This window comes from Neofelis nebulosa, chromosome 18 (assembly GCF_028018385.1).
Source record: "Neofelis nebulosa isolate mNeoNeb1 chromosome 18, mNeoNeb1.pri, whole genome shotgun sequence".
Lineage (NCBI taxonomy): Eukaryota > Metazoa > Chordata > Mammalia > Carnivora > Felidae > Neofelis > Neofelis nebulosa.
The window spans coordinates 44,718,481-44,731,981 of NC_080799.1; the positions used below are offsets into that span (position 1 = coordinate 44,718,481).

General features: G+C 54.3%; 1 protein-coding gene across 3 annotated transcripts in view; it reads left to right on the forward strand.

Annotated features, from left to right (window-relative positions):
• Positions 1–288: 288 nt before the first annotated feature.
• LMF1 (lipase maturation factor 1) overlaps positions 289–13,501 on the forward strand; it is an 89,981-nt gene continuing 76,768 nt past the window's right edge. For 2 of the 3 annotated variants that reach the window (XM_058711412.1, XM_058711411.1), the window contains exon 1: positions 297–503. In XM_058711412.1, the coding sequence (XP_058567395.1) occupies positions 332–503 (172 nt within the window). In that variant the 5' untranslated portion in view covers positions 297–331. Of the gene's footprint in view, positions 504–13,501 lie in introns of all 3 variants that reach the window. The other variant, XM_058711413.1, reaches the window with a different exon arrangement.

A 13,501-nucleotide genomic window follows, 5' to 3' on the forward strand; every position in this document is an offset into this window, starting at 1 on the left:
CCACCCTGGGCCTGGCCAGACCCAAGCTTTCCAACAACCCTAGAGTGAGGGTCCATGAGGGCAGTCGCCTAGGTCCGGAAAGTGCACCGGGAGCTGATGAATGAGCGAATGCTCAGCCCCTCTCCAGGAGGAGTACACTCAGGTGGTCCCAGGTACCCACCCCGGGCCGCGCCCTCTCCGCCGCAGCGCCGCGTGCGCCCTGTGGGGCGCGCGCGCGCCCGGATCTGGAGCGCGCACCCCGCCCCTAAGCGCGGCCAGCCGCGGCCTCCCAGTGTGGGCGGGGCGTCCGGGCCCGAGGCGCTCCCCGCGCACGCGCACTGGCGGCCCCGCGATGGCGGCGCCCGAGGAGACGCTGAGGAGGCGGAAGGCGGGGAACTCGGGCCCCGAGCCTGAGACCCCGCCGGAGTCAGGGCGCGACCCCACAGGCTGCCCGGCCCACCTCCGCACGGGCACTTTCTGGCTGACCAGGATCGTGCTCCTGAGGGCCCTCGCTTTCATTTACTGTGAGTCCGCGGAGCCCGGGGCTGCGGTCACTGTTGCCCCTGTGCGCACGCGCCTACACCTCCACCGCCCCAGGACGCCCCCAGCCCCGGGACGGTGCCCCCCGCTTCCCTCCCCGGGACGTCCCTCCCCTGACACCCTTCCCCCGGCCTGCCTTCCCTGGACACCCCTTCCCCCGGGGCACCCCTCCCCCGGGACGGCCCTTCCCTGACACCCCACCCCTGGGTCGCCTTCCCTGGACACCCCTCCCCCCCCCCCCCGGACACCCCTCCCCCCCCACACCCTTTCCCCGAGATGTCCCTCCCCTGAAGCCCCTGCCCTGAAACCCCTCCACCACGGGACGCTCCTCCCCTGACGCCCCCCCCCCCCCCCGGGGCTGCCTTCCCTTGACACCCCTCTGCCTGGGACACTCCTCCCCTCGGGACGCTCCTCCCCTGACACCCCTCCCTCCCTGACACCCCTCCCGCGAGACGCCCCTCCTCGGGCCCGCCTTGACACCCCTCCCCCGGGACACCCCCTCCCCTGAGACGTCCCTCCCTTGATACCCCTCCCGCCTGGGACACCTCTCCCCAGAGATGTGCCTTCCCTGACACCCCTCTGCCTGGGACACCCCTCCCCACAGGACGCTCCTTACCCAGACCGCCTTCCCTTGACACCCCTCCCCTGACATTCTTGCCTCCTCCGGGACACCCCTCCTCCCCTGACACCCCTCCCCTCCCACACCCCTCCCCTGGATCACCCCCTCCTCCAGGACGCTCCTCCCCTGACACCCTTTCCTCTGACACTCTTCACCCCAGGACAGTTCCACGCCCCCACCCCGATGCCTTGCTCCTCTGGGACACCTCTCCCCACGGGAGGCTCTTCCCCCGACACCCCTCTCCCTGGGACGCTCCCCAGGCCCCCAGGACGCTCCTCTCCCCACACAGCTCCCACAGGCATCCCTTCAGGGGGATACACCGAGCTCCCCCTCCGCACCCCTCCTCCCAGCCAGGTTGGGTGAGGTCCGATGGGGTGGAGTTGGAGGAGCAAGAGTGCTGGCAAGTGAGTTCTTACCTGGTCCCCCTTGACCTCTATCCGCACCGGGAGCTGGGTTCCCCAGTTAGCCTGGGCAGTGTTGGGGGGCGCCCACTCCCAGGAGATGGGCCGAGGGGTGCCCCTGCAGAGCTCCCGCCCGCTAGCTGTGCCGGCCCAGTCGCCTGACCTCAATGTTTCCCATGCTGTGCCCCCCACTCAGGAGCCGCACCTAGGCCCCAGGCAGCCCCTGCACAGCCGAGGAGGTCGTGCTGGGCCCAAGGCCTCACTTCTGCTCCCGTGGCTTTGGGGAGGCCTCTGCACCGTGGCAGGTGAAGCCTGAGCCTCCGCCTCACCTGCAGGGTTTGGGAAGATCCACATTTGACCGGGCCCAGAACTGCCCAGCCCAGCCCTCAGCAGCCCTGCCCCAGGCGCCGAGCACACCTCCCTGCCCCTGTCCCTATACCCAGAAGGGGCACAAGCCATCTGAGCCTGCGGGAAGTGGAGGAGTCTACACGGGGAGATAGATGCAGGATGAGCCCACACTCAGATTCTCAAACCAGTGTGGGTGTGGGGGGAGAACGGTGGAGACGGGGGGAGTCCCAGACTGAGATGGCCCGGCTGAGCAGACTGGCTCTCTTCCAGGAGGATCCAGAGGGTGCTGGTCCCTGGCCTGGCCCGCCTCCACTGCGCCATGGGCTCTGAGCATCTCGCTCTTCCTTCCCACGGCAGGAACACTGGGGAGTGGGGTGCGCCCTAGGAGGACGAGTCTGGGTTTCCCGTCTCTCGGGGCACAGTGGTGACCCAACACCCTGGGGCGATTTGTGGACCGTGGGGTCGCCAGCGTGCGCGTTCAGCCACGCCTTCCTCTCTTTTAAGTTACTATAAAAATAGTTCTTGCTGGCGCTGCTTTATCCTCTACAGGATTAAACAGTCCTTCTGTGTGTTCGAGCTGTCACTTAGCAGAAAGTGGAGACGCTGTTACCCGAGGAAGCTTTAATAGACGTTTAAAAGGGGGCCTGTAACGGTGGGAAAACCCTGGTGGCTTCGCTGGCAGGGAGCACAGCTTGAGAGCACCAGGCTCAGGCTTTCAGATGAGCGGGGCCGCCTTTGATCTCCGTTGGCAGGTCTGTCTTGCAGCGCGAGCGAGGCGGTTCCGAGCTACTGGGTCAGGCCGACGTTTTAAGCCCGGTGCTGAGCACACACCCGCTGGCTTTGACAGAGGCATTTCCCCCCATCTTTTCTCTTATTTGGGGTAGAATCAGTGTTTTCCAGCTGTATGAAGGAACTGGTTTCCCATCTTCCAGGGACGAGGTTCCGTGGCTGAAATGGCCCCGGGCAAGTGGGCACCCATCCCGCACTGGTCTTTTTCCAGAAGGTTTCGGTAAAGTTCCCGAAGTCCCAGGGTTTTTCACGATGCCGGTTGCCATGGGGGGCTGTCCACACACTTCACTTGACGCTGAGTTTTATAATAGCTCTTGGGGACCGCTGACCCGCCACAAGGCTAAGTGACTGACCCCTGTCCTGCGCTTCACCCTCTGCACGTTGACGAGAGTGCGTACCGCAGGTCGTTAGCCCACCTGTGAGCTTGCAGGAAGGACACTGTTTTGTTTCTGCTTCTATCCTGTTTCACAGGACTTCCTTGACTCTTTGCCGATTGTCTCTGTCATTGCTTTTTGTCCCCATGGGATATTTTTCCAGCCGTGTCCCCCTCCCTTCCCCCCATCCCCCGCCGCTTCCAGCCCTTTGGTGTGGACACTCAGGATACCAGCCACCCACCCAAGAGGCCCCCGACTCTCTCCTGGTTGTGTTCCCAATTTTTCAGACCTCATGTCACCGTCTTTTTTCTTTTTAGTCTCTCTTTTTTGCTGGAATTTACCCCAAACTTTTCAAGAAAGGATTTGGAGGTGAACTTCCTGTGTCTTTCGTACACCCCTGGGAATTACTCATTTGCCTGGCTCTGTGATTCCCAGTCAAAGCAAGTTTTCTCAGAACTTTTTGGATTGATGATGAGAAGTCTTCACATAGTCTGACCCCTGCTCTTTCCCAGATGCCTAACGGGAAACACTTTCATTCTTTCTGCTGACACGCTTCTGGGCTCGAGTGCGTGGGGGTTTTCCCTCACAAGCAGTTCTGACACGCTCTCACCCGGCATTATGCAGACCCCCGGGCTGAGGGCCCAGTCCCACGAGACCACCCCCTCTTCCGATGCCAGTCACAAATCCAAACTGTCACCTGTGCTTCTGATCCACCAGCTCTAAGTCGGGGTTCTCACCGCCCCCCCCCTTCTCAGCCTCCATAATTTGCTAGAACGGCTCACAGAACTCAGGGAAACCCTCACTCATGTTTACTGGTCCATCGTCAAGGATAGGACTCTCGGGAACAGGGCTGGAAGAGGCACACAGGGCAAGGGGTGGGGAAGGGGCTCGGAGCCTCCAGGCCCTGCGGGGGGGAGGGGTGGCACCACCCTCCCGGCACCTCCGTGTGTCCTTTCACCTGCCCGGAGGCTCCCGAGCCCCTTCCCTTGGGGTCTTTGTGGAGGCCCCGCGACACAGGTGTGGTTGATGAGATCATCGGTCCTGGGTGATCAGCTCGGTCTCCCACCTGCTAATCACAGGTTGGGTCCCCCGGCCACCAGCCCCCAAGCCCCAAGGGTCACCTGGTTGGTGGGAACCCAGGTCAGGTTGAAAGGGGCTTGACATACACAACAGCAGACGCTCCTCTCGGTCCCCGCACTCGGGAAGTTCCCGACCCCAGGACCAAGGCCAAATCAGCATTTCTTCCTCCCCGGCAGCATCTGAGTAACTTGTGTTTTCCTCTGCGAGTTTTTAGAGTCTCTGCTGCCTTGCCATCTTCGCTCTGGGTCCTTGTGATTTATCGGCGTATCTGCATGAGTGTCCCTTGCTCATTCTTTCTCAGGGGACTCTGTGCTCATTCGTTCTGAGACTCCTGCCCTAGTTCTGGGCTGGTCCTCTGACCCTGCCCAGTCTGCTGCCTCTAGGCCCACGTCTGTCTGGACATCCCAGTGGGTCTCAAACGTGCCCCGTTCAGGGACCCCCTGCCCCATGAAGCCTCCCCACTTGGCTGGAGAAGCTGCTTCACGAAGCCACGTGAGGGTGTGATGGAGAAGATGTGAACGCCCTGGCCAGCTGAGCGTCCAGAGGGGGCTCTGAGTGCTGGGCACAGGGGACTGTCACTTGTGAGCAGACAGCACACCTCCTTAGTTCCACACCCTTACCGGGGAGTCCCTGGAATGACATGTCTTTGAAAATCCTGCTTCTAAAGGGTCTCAAGGCTGGTTTTGGTCCAACTCTAATTCCTGCTTTTGCTTTACCCACTTCATGCTCGTCGTGAACGTGTGGGCACTTGCTCTGTCGGCTTCCCTTACTTCGATTACATGAGGCAGAGCTCTCCTCTTGCCCCCGAACAACTCAACTCCTTGAGTACCGCGAGGCGCGTCGGAACTTTCTAAAACCGGTAGCGGGGCACCTGGCAGACCCGGTCGGTTGAGCACACGACTCTTGATTTCGCCTCCGGTCGTGGTCCCAGGGTCATGGGATGGAGCCCCACATCCGGCTCCACACTGATCAAAGAGCCTGCTTGGGATTCTCTCGCTCTCTCTGCCCCTTCCCCGCCCACACTCTCTCTTTAAAATAAGAAATAAAGGCAGTAGCTTGTTGCGCTCCTTCTCGGGATGCTTGAGGCCTCACCTGGGCTCTAGCAGCACGGCCGGCGCCCGAGAGCGAGCTGGATGGAGGCAGCGAGGCCGGCACGTGCATCGTGCTTCCAGAACTCTTAGCTGTTCTTTGGAAATTTCGAGGAAGGAAAACGGAACCAAAAGAAATCCCTCATCATTTTGTGTTGTTCCAAGATTTCACTCTTTCTTAAAAAAATTTTTTTTAACGTTTATTTATTTTTGAGACAGAGAGAGACAGAGCATGAACGGGGGAGGGGCAGAGAGAGAGGGAGACACAGAATCGGAAGCAGGCTCCAGGCTCTGAGCTGTCAGCACAGAGCCCGACACGGGGCTCGAACCCACGGACCGTGAGATCATAACCTGAGCCGAAGTCGGACGCTTAACCGACCAAGCCACCCAGGCGCCCCCCAAGATTTCACTCTTTCTGAGAGATCACGGAAGCGAGCTCTTCTCTGTCCTCCAGGCTGCTCAGATTCTAACTAGATGCTCCCTTGACTTTACAAGATTCTCTGTGAAACGCCTCCAGGTTGTTTCAGACGCGGGTACCGCCACCGCTTCTGAGCTGTCTACGGCTCCCGCCTGTCAAGAAAAAGCCCTGGGTGTTTCTGTGCCAAGACCCGCAGTGTGACCACGGTCATTAAGAACCAGCCAGCGGAGAATGGCATTTTGGGGGATGGTTCTGCTATAATCTTCTAGAGATTCATCTGAATGGGAGAGAAAATTTTTGCTTTTTGTTTTTTAAAGAAAACATTTTAAGACATCCTTGATAATGCATATTTAGGTAGTCTGGTCACTTCTAGATCATTCTCTTGGTTACCCTCCCCACCCTAGGGGATGGGGGGCTGTCTTCTGTCTTCCTGGGTTGGGGGTGGGAGGCTGACTCCTGCCTTCCTGGGCTGCAGTGGGGGTTGACTAAGCCTTTCTAGGTTCAGTTGGTTGGTTTAGCTTTGAGATGTTATGGTATTTTGAAATTTTAGCTTCTTTCTACATAGCCATTTCTGTAACAGGAGCGGAAATTGAAATGGGTTTCCTTTTCTGAAATAGGAATCCAAGTTATGTTCATTGTTTCCTGATAGGTAAGGTAAGAATTTTCCTATGCTTCTTGCTTAGAATTGCTTTTTATTTATTTATTTTTTTTCAACGTTTTTTATTTATTTTTGGGACAGAGAGAGATAGAGCATGAACGGGGGAGGGGCAGAGAGAGAGGGAGACACAGAATCGGAAACAGGCTCCAGGCTCCGAGCCATCAGCCCAGAGCCCGACGCGGGGCTCGAACTCACGGACCGCGAGATCGTGACCTGGCTGAAGTCGGACGCTTAACCGACTGCGCCACCCAGGCGCCCCTAGAATTGCTTTTTAAAACTAATTGGTGAGACCAGGGGCACCTGGTGGCTCAGTCGGTGCAGCATCTGACTCTTGGTATTGGGGTTGTGAGTTTGAGCCCCACGTTGGGCATAAAGATTACTTAAAAAAAAAAAGAAAAAGAAATTCTAAAGCTCATTGGTGAGCCCAAATTGTTTTCCTTCGTGGCAGTGGAGTGTGAATTGTGGTTCCTGGGAGGAAGCATGTGCCTCTCTGCTAATTAGGCCCCTCTGTAGAGGAGCCCCAGTGTTCTAGAACGGGCCGGGGAAGAGATGGGGGGGAGCAGGGGCCCGGGCTCCACCTGGGGGAGCACCGGTGAATGTGGCCTCGAGGGTCCAGGACATGTGGACTGGGCGGCTCCTGCCCTGGGTGGAGGCAGGTGAGGGAGAAGAGAGCTGGTGTGCTCTCTGTGGCTGGGGGCGGCGGGCCTTTGTCCTCAGGTGACTTTGGCCCCTTCCACCACCAGCGCCACCCCCCCCCCCCCGCCGGCCCCCGTCCTGTCAGGGGTCAGGACTCCCTTCTTTTCCCACCGCGGTGAGCCACATAGAGCGGGTTTTCAAGACAATTAAAGAAAAACAACTATTAAGCCTACTCCAGACTTTATTGGGGTTTCCCACCAGAGTCCTCCAGTCCTAGGGCCCCTCCTGGGCCACACTGCACACGCTGCCTCGTCTGCTTTGTCCCCTGGGGTCTGTGGCAGTCTCCCGGCCTTTCCTGACTTTTCATGGCCTTGACAGTTCTGAGCAGTTCTGGTCACTTATTTGGTAGTGTCCCTCACGCTGGGTTGATCTGGTGTTTCTTGTGATGAGACGGGTCATGGGGGGGAGGTGCCCTTCTCGTCACCAGATCGGGTGCCTGAGTCCTCACGACTCCCCGCAGGTGATGCTGACCTGGATCACCTGGTGAAGGTGTGTTTCCGGGTGTGTCCTGTGTCGGGTGCATTTTCCCGTCCCTTCTCTGTCCTCTGGAAGCCGGTCTCTGGGCCTGGCGACCCCAGGGGAGGGAGGCCCCAGCCCCCCCAGCAGCCCCACCAGCGCCTGTCCATGTATCATTTGGAGCTCCTCCATTCCTCTCCTCAGTTAGGTGCGCTTCCGGTTATGGGCGCAGGCTGTTCCTGATCGCGGCTTCGGGTTGTCCGGCTCTGGCGGTGCCGACGGTCCCGCGTGCCTCACGTGTGTCCCTGTGCCCCGTTCCCGGTGCGCCGGGACCGACCGCCGCTGCCGCACACTGCTGCCGGCCCCCGTCTGTTCCCGGCCCGACAACCAGCCGTTTCTCCAGTTGTGGTTTCTTCACCGGAGAGTGGCGTCGGGAGCCGGGAGTGCTGTCACTAGAGCGGTGCTGCTGCTTCCGGAAGGAGCGGGTCAGGTGTGCACGTGCTCACGCGCATCCGGCCGGTTCCTTGCGCGTGCGTCTCAATCTCCGCGGAGGGTGACGTGTATCGGCGCCGGCGGCTCGCTGCCGGCTCGGTTCGGTTCGCATGCCGGCCTGGTTCGGTTCGCGGGGTGCGGGCGCCCCTGCTTCCTCGCTCCTCCGAGCTTCCTCGTCCCCTGCTGTGAGGTCCGGGCCACCACCCGCCTGGCGGATCTGTTTTCTCAGCTCCGTGCACCTGCAAAGCGGTTTCGCAGTTGCTCTCCTCCGTGAGAGAAACCGACCAGACGCAGGTGTTCACAGACCGTTCCTTTGCCTTCTGTCCCCACGGTTTTTGCTCAGCACCTTTTCCAGAGTTCCTTAGGGCAGCCTTCCTCCCGCCTCCCCGCCCCGTGCACTCAGCGTCGTGGAGTCCCAGTCATTTGGCACGGTCTGCGTTCCGTCCTGACGTCCCCTGACCTCCAGGCCGTCTTGTTTTGCTAGTTTGTAAACATTAAAGCTCATTTTCTGTGACACGCGGTTCTCTGGGTTTTGACAAATGCACGCTTATCCGTCACCCCGGGCCTGGACGTTGGTCTCCCCCAGACGCCCCTGTGCGCGCAGACCGCTGCCTCGGCCACCGGCCCCTGGGCCATCGCTGTCGTCCGCGGTCTGCCCTGCAGTTCTGCCTCAGCTAGAGTCCGCGGGATCCCGCGGGATGTGGCCCTGGGCTCTGGATTCCGGTACTTTGCAAAGGGCGCTTCCGCTCCGCCCGAGCGGCTGGGGGAGCCGGCAGCTCCCGGTCTTCCCTCCCGTGTTGCCCCGTAGCACACGGGACTCGCACACGGGACGTGCCGCACCCGTTTCCGCGTTCCAACGCCGGGGGTGGGGGGGTCTCCGCTCTTTCCCACGGTGGCAGTTATGAACCCAACTCCTGTGTGCTCCGCCCGGGTGCGGGTTTTGTGTCGACAGATGTCTTTAGTTCACGTGGGCGAGCACGTAAGGATATAATTCCTGGGTCCTGTGCTCTGTCCGGCTTTATAAGAAACTGCCAGCGTCGCCCAGAGTGGCTGCACCCAATTTCCCTTCTCCCCAGCAGCGGACGTCCGTTGTTCTGGATGTTCCGGAGCATTTGGCATTTTCAGTGTTTGGGCTTTGGCTGTCCCGGTAGGTGAGGGGTGATGTTGTGTTGTGGCTTTAACAGGCGTTTCCCCCAATAAATGATACTGAGCATCTTTTCTGTGTTTATTTACCATCTGTGTATCTTACTTGTGTGAAACGGGTGACTTCAGTGTCCACATTCTTTGCCCAGTTTAAAAATTGGGTTGTTTGTTTCCATATTGTTGAGTTTTAACGGTACTCTAAATATTCTGGATACAAGTCCTTTATCAGGTGCTTTATGCGCTTTGTAAATGTTTTCCCAACCTGTGGCCTGTCTTTTCGTTCTCTTTACAGTATCATTTACAGAGTGGAAGGTTTTCATTTGACAGGGTAGCGTACCTGTGGTTTCCTTTCACGGGTCACGCTTCTGGTGTTGTGTCCGAAACCCCCTTGCCACACCCAAGCCACAGATTACATCTAGTCTGGGGTCTTTTGTGAGCAGATTTTTGTTCCAAGTGTGAGACGTGTGTCCAGGTTCGTGCTCTTGCGCATGGTCAAGTATTCACTCCAGCACCATCTGTCGAGAAGACCGTCTCTCTCCATTAAACACTCTTTGCACCTTCATCAGACATCAGCCGGCTGTATCTGTGTGGGCCTGTGCCTGGACCCCCGGTCCTGTTCCGTTGACTCTGTGTCTCTCCTTTTGCTAGTACCACACCGTCTTGGCTGCTGTGGCTTTGCAGTAACTCTTGGAATTGGGTACTAGGAGTCCTCCAATTTTGCGCTTTCTCAGAACTCTTCTGGCAATTCCAGGTCCTTTGCTTTTCCATATTCATTTGAGAATCAGCTCGTCAATATCCACAGCAGAGCTTGCTGGATATTCTGACTGCGAGTGCATTGAATCTGTAGATCGGGCTGGAGAGAAGTGACATCCTCGTAATGCTGAATCTTTCAATCCACGAACACGATGTCTCTCTCCATTTTTTTAAACCTTTGATTCCTTTCATCAATTTTTGTTTGAATCTGTATACAGATTCTGCATGTATTTCGTTAGAGCTATAGCTGTGCACTTTTTTAGGGTTCCTTGCTATTCATTGTAACTAAAAAAATTCAGATTACGGTTCATTGCTGACCTATGGGAATACACCTGACTTTTACGTATGGTCCTTGTATTCTGTGACTCTGATAAACTCATCCATTAGGTCCAAGAGGGGTTTTTTTGTATATTTTTTGAAATCTTCTGGGGCTCAGCTGGTTGGGCGACTGACTTCGGCTCGGGTCATGATCTCGCGGTTTGTGAGTTTGAGCCCTGCGTCCGGCTCTGTGCTGACAGCTCAGAGCCTGAAGCCTGCCTCGAATTCTGTGTCTCCCCCTCTCTCTACCCCTCCCCTGCTCACATTCTTTGTGTCTCTGTCTCTCAATAATAAATAAACGTTAAAAATTAAAAAAAAAAAATCTTCTACGTAGACAATCGTATCAAGCGTTAATGGAGACAGTTTTATTTCTTTCTTTCCAGTCTACGACTTTGACTTCTTTTCCTTGCCTCACCGTATGAACTAGGACTTCCTCCACGCCATTGAGCAGGGTAGTGAGATATCCTTGTTTTGTTCCAGACCCTCAGGGGAAACCACTGAAGCACCCGTCGCCAAGTCTGGTTTTGGCTGTCGGTTTGTCGTAGCCGCTGTGTAAGCTGATGAGGTTCCCTTCTGCTCCTGATGTGCTCCAAGTTTCTATCATGAGTGGATGCTAAATTTTGTCACGTGCTTTTTTGTGTGTCTGTTGATATTATCACATGGTTTTTCTTCTTTAGTCTGTTAGTGCAAGGAATCACATTGATTGATTTCTGAGTATTGAACTCGTGTTGCATTTCTGGCCTGCGGTTGTGATTTAGTACCCATGTTTCTTCTTTTGTGAGTTTTGGTAGTTTGTGTCTTTCCAGTAATTGGTCTGTCTTATCTAAGTTGCTGAATTTATGGTCCTCAAGAGATTGTAATATTCCTGATTATCTTTGCAACGTGTGTGGGACCAGTAGCAATGTTCCCTTCTTTGTTCCTGATACTGCTTCTCTCTTTTTCTTCATTAGTCTGGCTAGAGGTCTATCAATTATGTTCATCTTTTCAAAGAACCAGCTTTTGTTTTACTGACTGTCTCTATTTTTTTCTTGTTTTCAATTTCATTGATCTCCACTCTTAGGTTTTTAAAGATTTCTTTCCTCCTGCTTGTTTTGTGTATAATTTGCTTTTTTTTTTTTTTTTTTGATAAAGTAGAACTTTAAATTTTTTTTTTTCAACGTTTTTTATTTATTTTTGGGACAGAGAGAGACAGAGCATGAACGGGGGAGGGGCAGAGAGAGAGGGAGACACAGAATCGGAAACAGGCTCCAGGCTCCGAGCCATCAGCCCAGAGCCTGACGCGGGGCTCGAACTCACGGACCGCGAGATCGTGACCTGGCTGAAGTCGGACGCTTAACCGACTGCGCCACCCAGGCGCCCCGATAAAGTAGAACTTTAGATTTGAGACCTATCTTTCTTTTTTCTTTTTTTTTAAATTTATTATTTATTTTGAGACAGAGCATGTGTGTGTGCATACACGTGTGCAGGAGGGGGCAGAGAGAGAGCAAGAGAGAGAGTCCCAAGCATGCTCTGCGCTGTCAGCACAGAGCCTGACACGGGGCTCGATCCCACCAACTGCGAGATCAAGACCTGAGCTGAGATCAAGAGTCGGACACGTAACTGACCGTGCCACCCAGGTGCCCCAAGACTTTCTGTCTTTCTGACATGAGCACTTGACTATAAATTTTCCTTGAAGTGGTGCTTCCAGAGCCCAAATGTCCAGCGATGGATGAATGGAAAAGAAGATGTGGAATATATACACGATGGAGTATTACTCAGCAATCAAAAAGAATGAAATCTTGCCATTTGCAGCTACGTGGATGGAACTGGAGGGTATTATGCTCAGTGAAATTAGTCAGAGAGAGACAAAAATCATAGGACTTCACTCCTATGAGGACTTTAAGAGACAAAACAGATGAACATAAGGGAAGGGAAACAAAAATAATACAAAAACAGGGAGGGGGACAAAACAGAAGAGACCCATAAATATGGAGAACAAACAGAGGGTTCCTGGAGGGGCTGTGGGAAGGGGGATGGGCTAAATGGGGAAGGGGCACTAAGAAATCTACTCCTGAAATCACTGTTGCACTATATGCTAATTTGGATGTAAATTAAAAAAAATAAAATAAATCTTATAATTTTGCTTGTGTGGTTTTTTTTTTTAATGTTTATTTTTGAAGGAGAGAGAGACAGAGCGTGAGTGGGGGAGAGGCAGAGAGAGGGAGGCACAGAATCTGAAACAGTCTCCAGGCTCTGAGCTGTGAGAGCTCGACACGGGGCTCAAACTCATGAACCGTGAGATCATAACCTGAGCCAAAGTCAGATGCTCAACCAACTGAGCCACCCAGGTGCCCCTTGCTTGTGCTTTTAAAACCTCTATTTAGAGGTGTGTGGTATAATATCCAAAGATTTGGGTGTGTTTCCAGATAACATCCTGTGGCTGACTGCTAGTTTAATTCTGTCTGTGCTGGAAACATGTTTTTTAGAGTTTAGCTCTTTTCTTTATGTTTTATCTGCTTCATGGCTCACAGCATGGAGTGTCTTAGTGAATGTTCCACATATACTTGAAAATAATACCTATTTTGCTGTTGGGTAGAGTGTTCTAAAGATGTCACATTGGCGTGTCTTGCTTTTTTATACATATAGCGATCAGTATGTGTTAGGTCAAGTCAATGAATACGTGTATAGAGCATATACTTGATTGTAGTAAGTGAGGTCAGTTTAAGCACGTAAATTTTGTTGGTAGGTTCACGCACATCTAATCCTGTTGTGTCTATGTGTTGATCGTTTATCATCTGCAGTGTCCTTTTTTGTCCCTCGTACTATTGTTTTTACATTTCTTGTCTGATGTTAATACAGCCATGAGCTCTCTTTTGATTAATGTTTTTGTGATGTATCTTTTTTATGCATTTACTTTTAACCTACCTACGTGTTTATATTGAAAGTGGATTTCTTGGAGGAGCCTGGGTGGCTCGGTCGGTTAAGCGTCCGACTTCGGCTCAGGTCATGATCTGGTGGCTCTCAGGAGCCCTGAGTCAGGTTCTGTGCTGACAGTGGGGAGCCTGCTTCCGATTCTGCGTCTCCCTCTCTCTCATTCTGTCTGTCTCTCTCTCTCTCTCTCTCTCTCTCTCTCTCTCAAAAATAAACACTTAAAAAAATTAAAGTGGATTTCTTGTAGATAGCATAGATTTAGGTCCTGCTTTTTTCTCCAGTCTGACAATTTCTGTCTTTACTGCTGAGTTTAGAATACTCTCATTTAGAGTGACAGATTAAAATCTACCGTGGGGCTAGTTGTTTTCTATTTGTTTCTTCTGTTGTTTCTTTTTTTTTCTCATTTCCTGCCTTCTCTTTGGTTAATTGAGCATCTTCT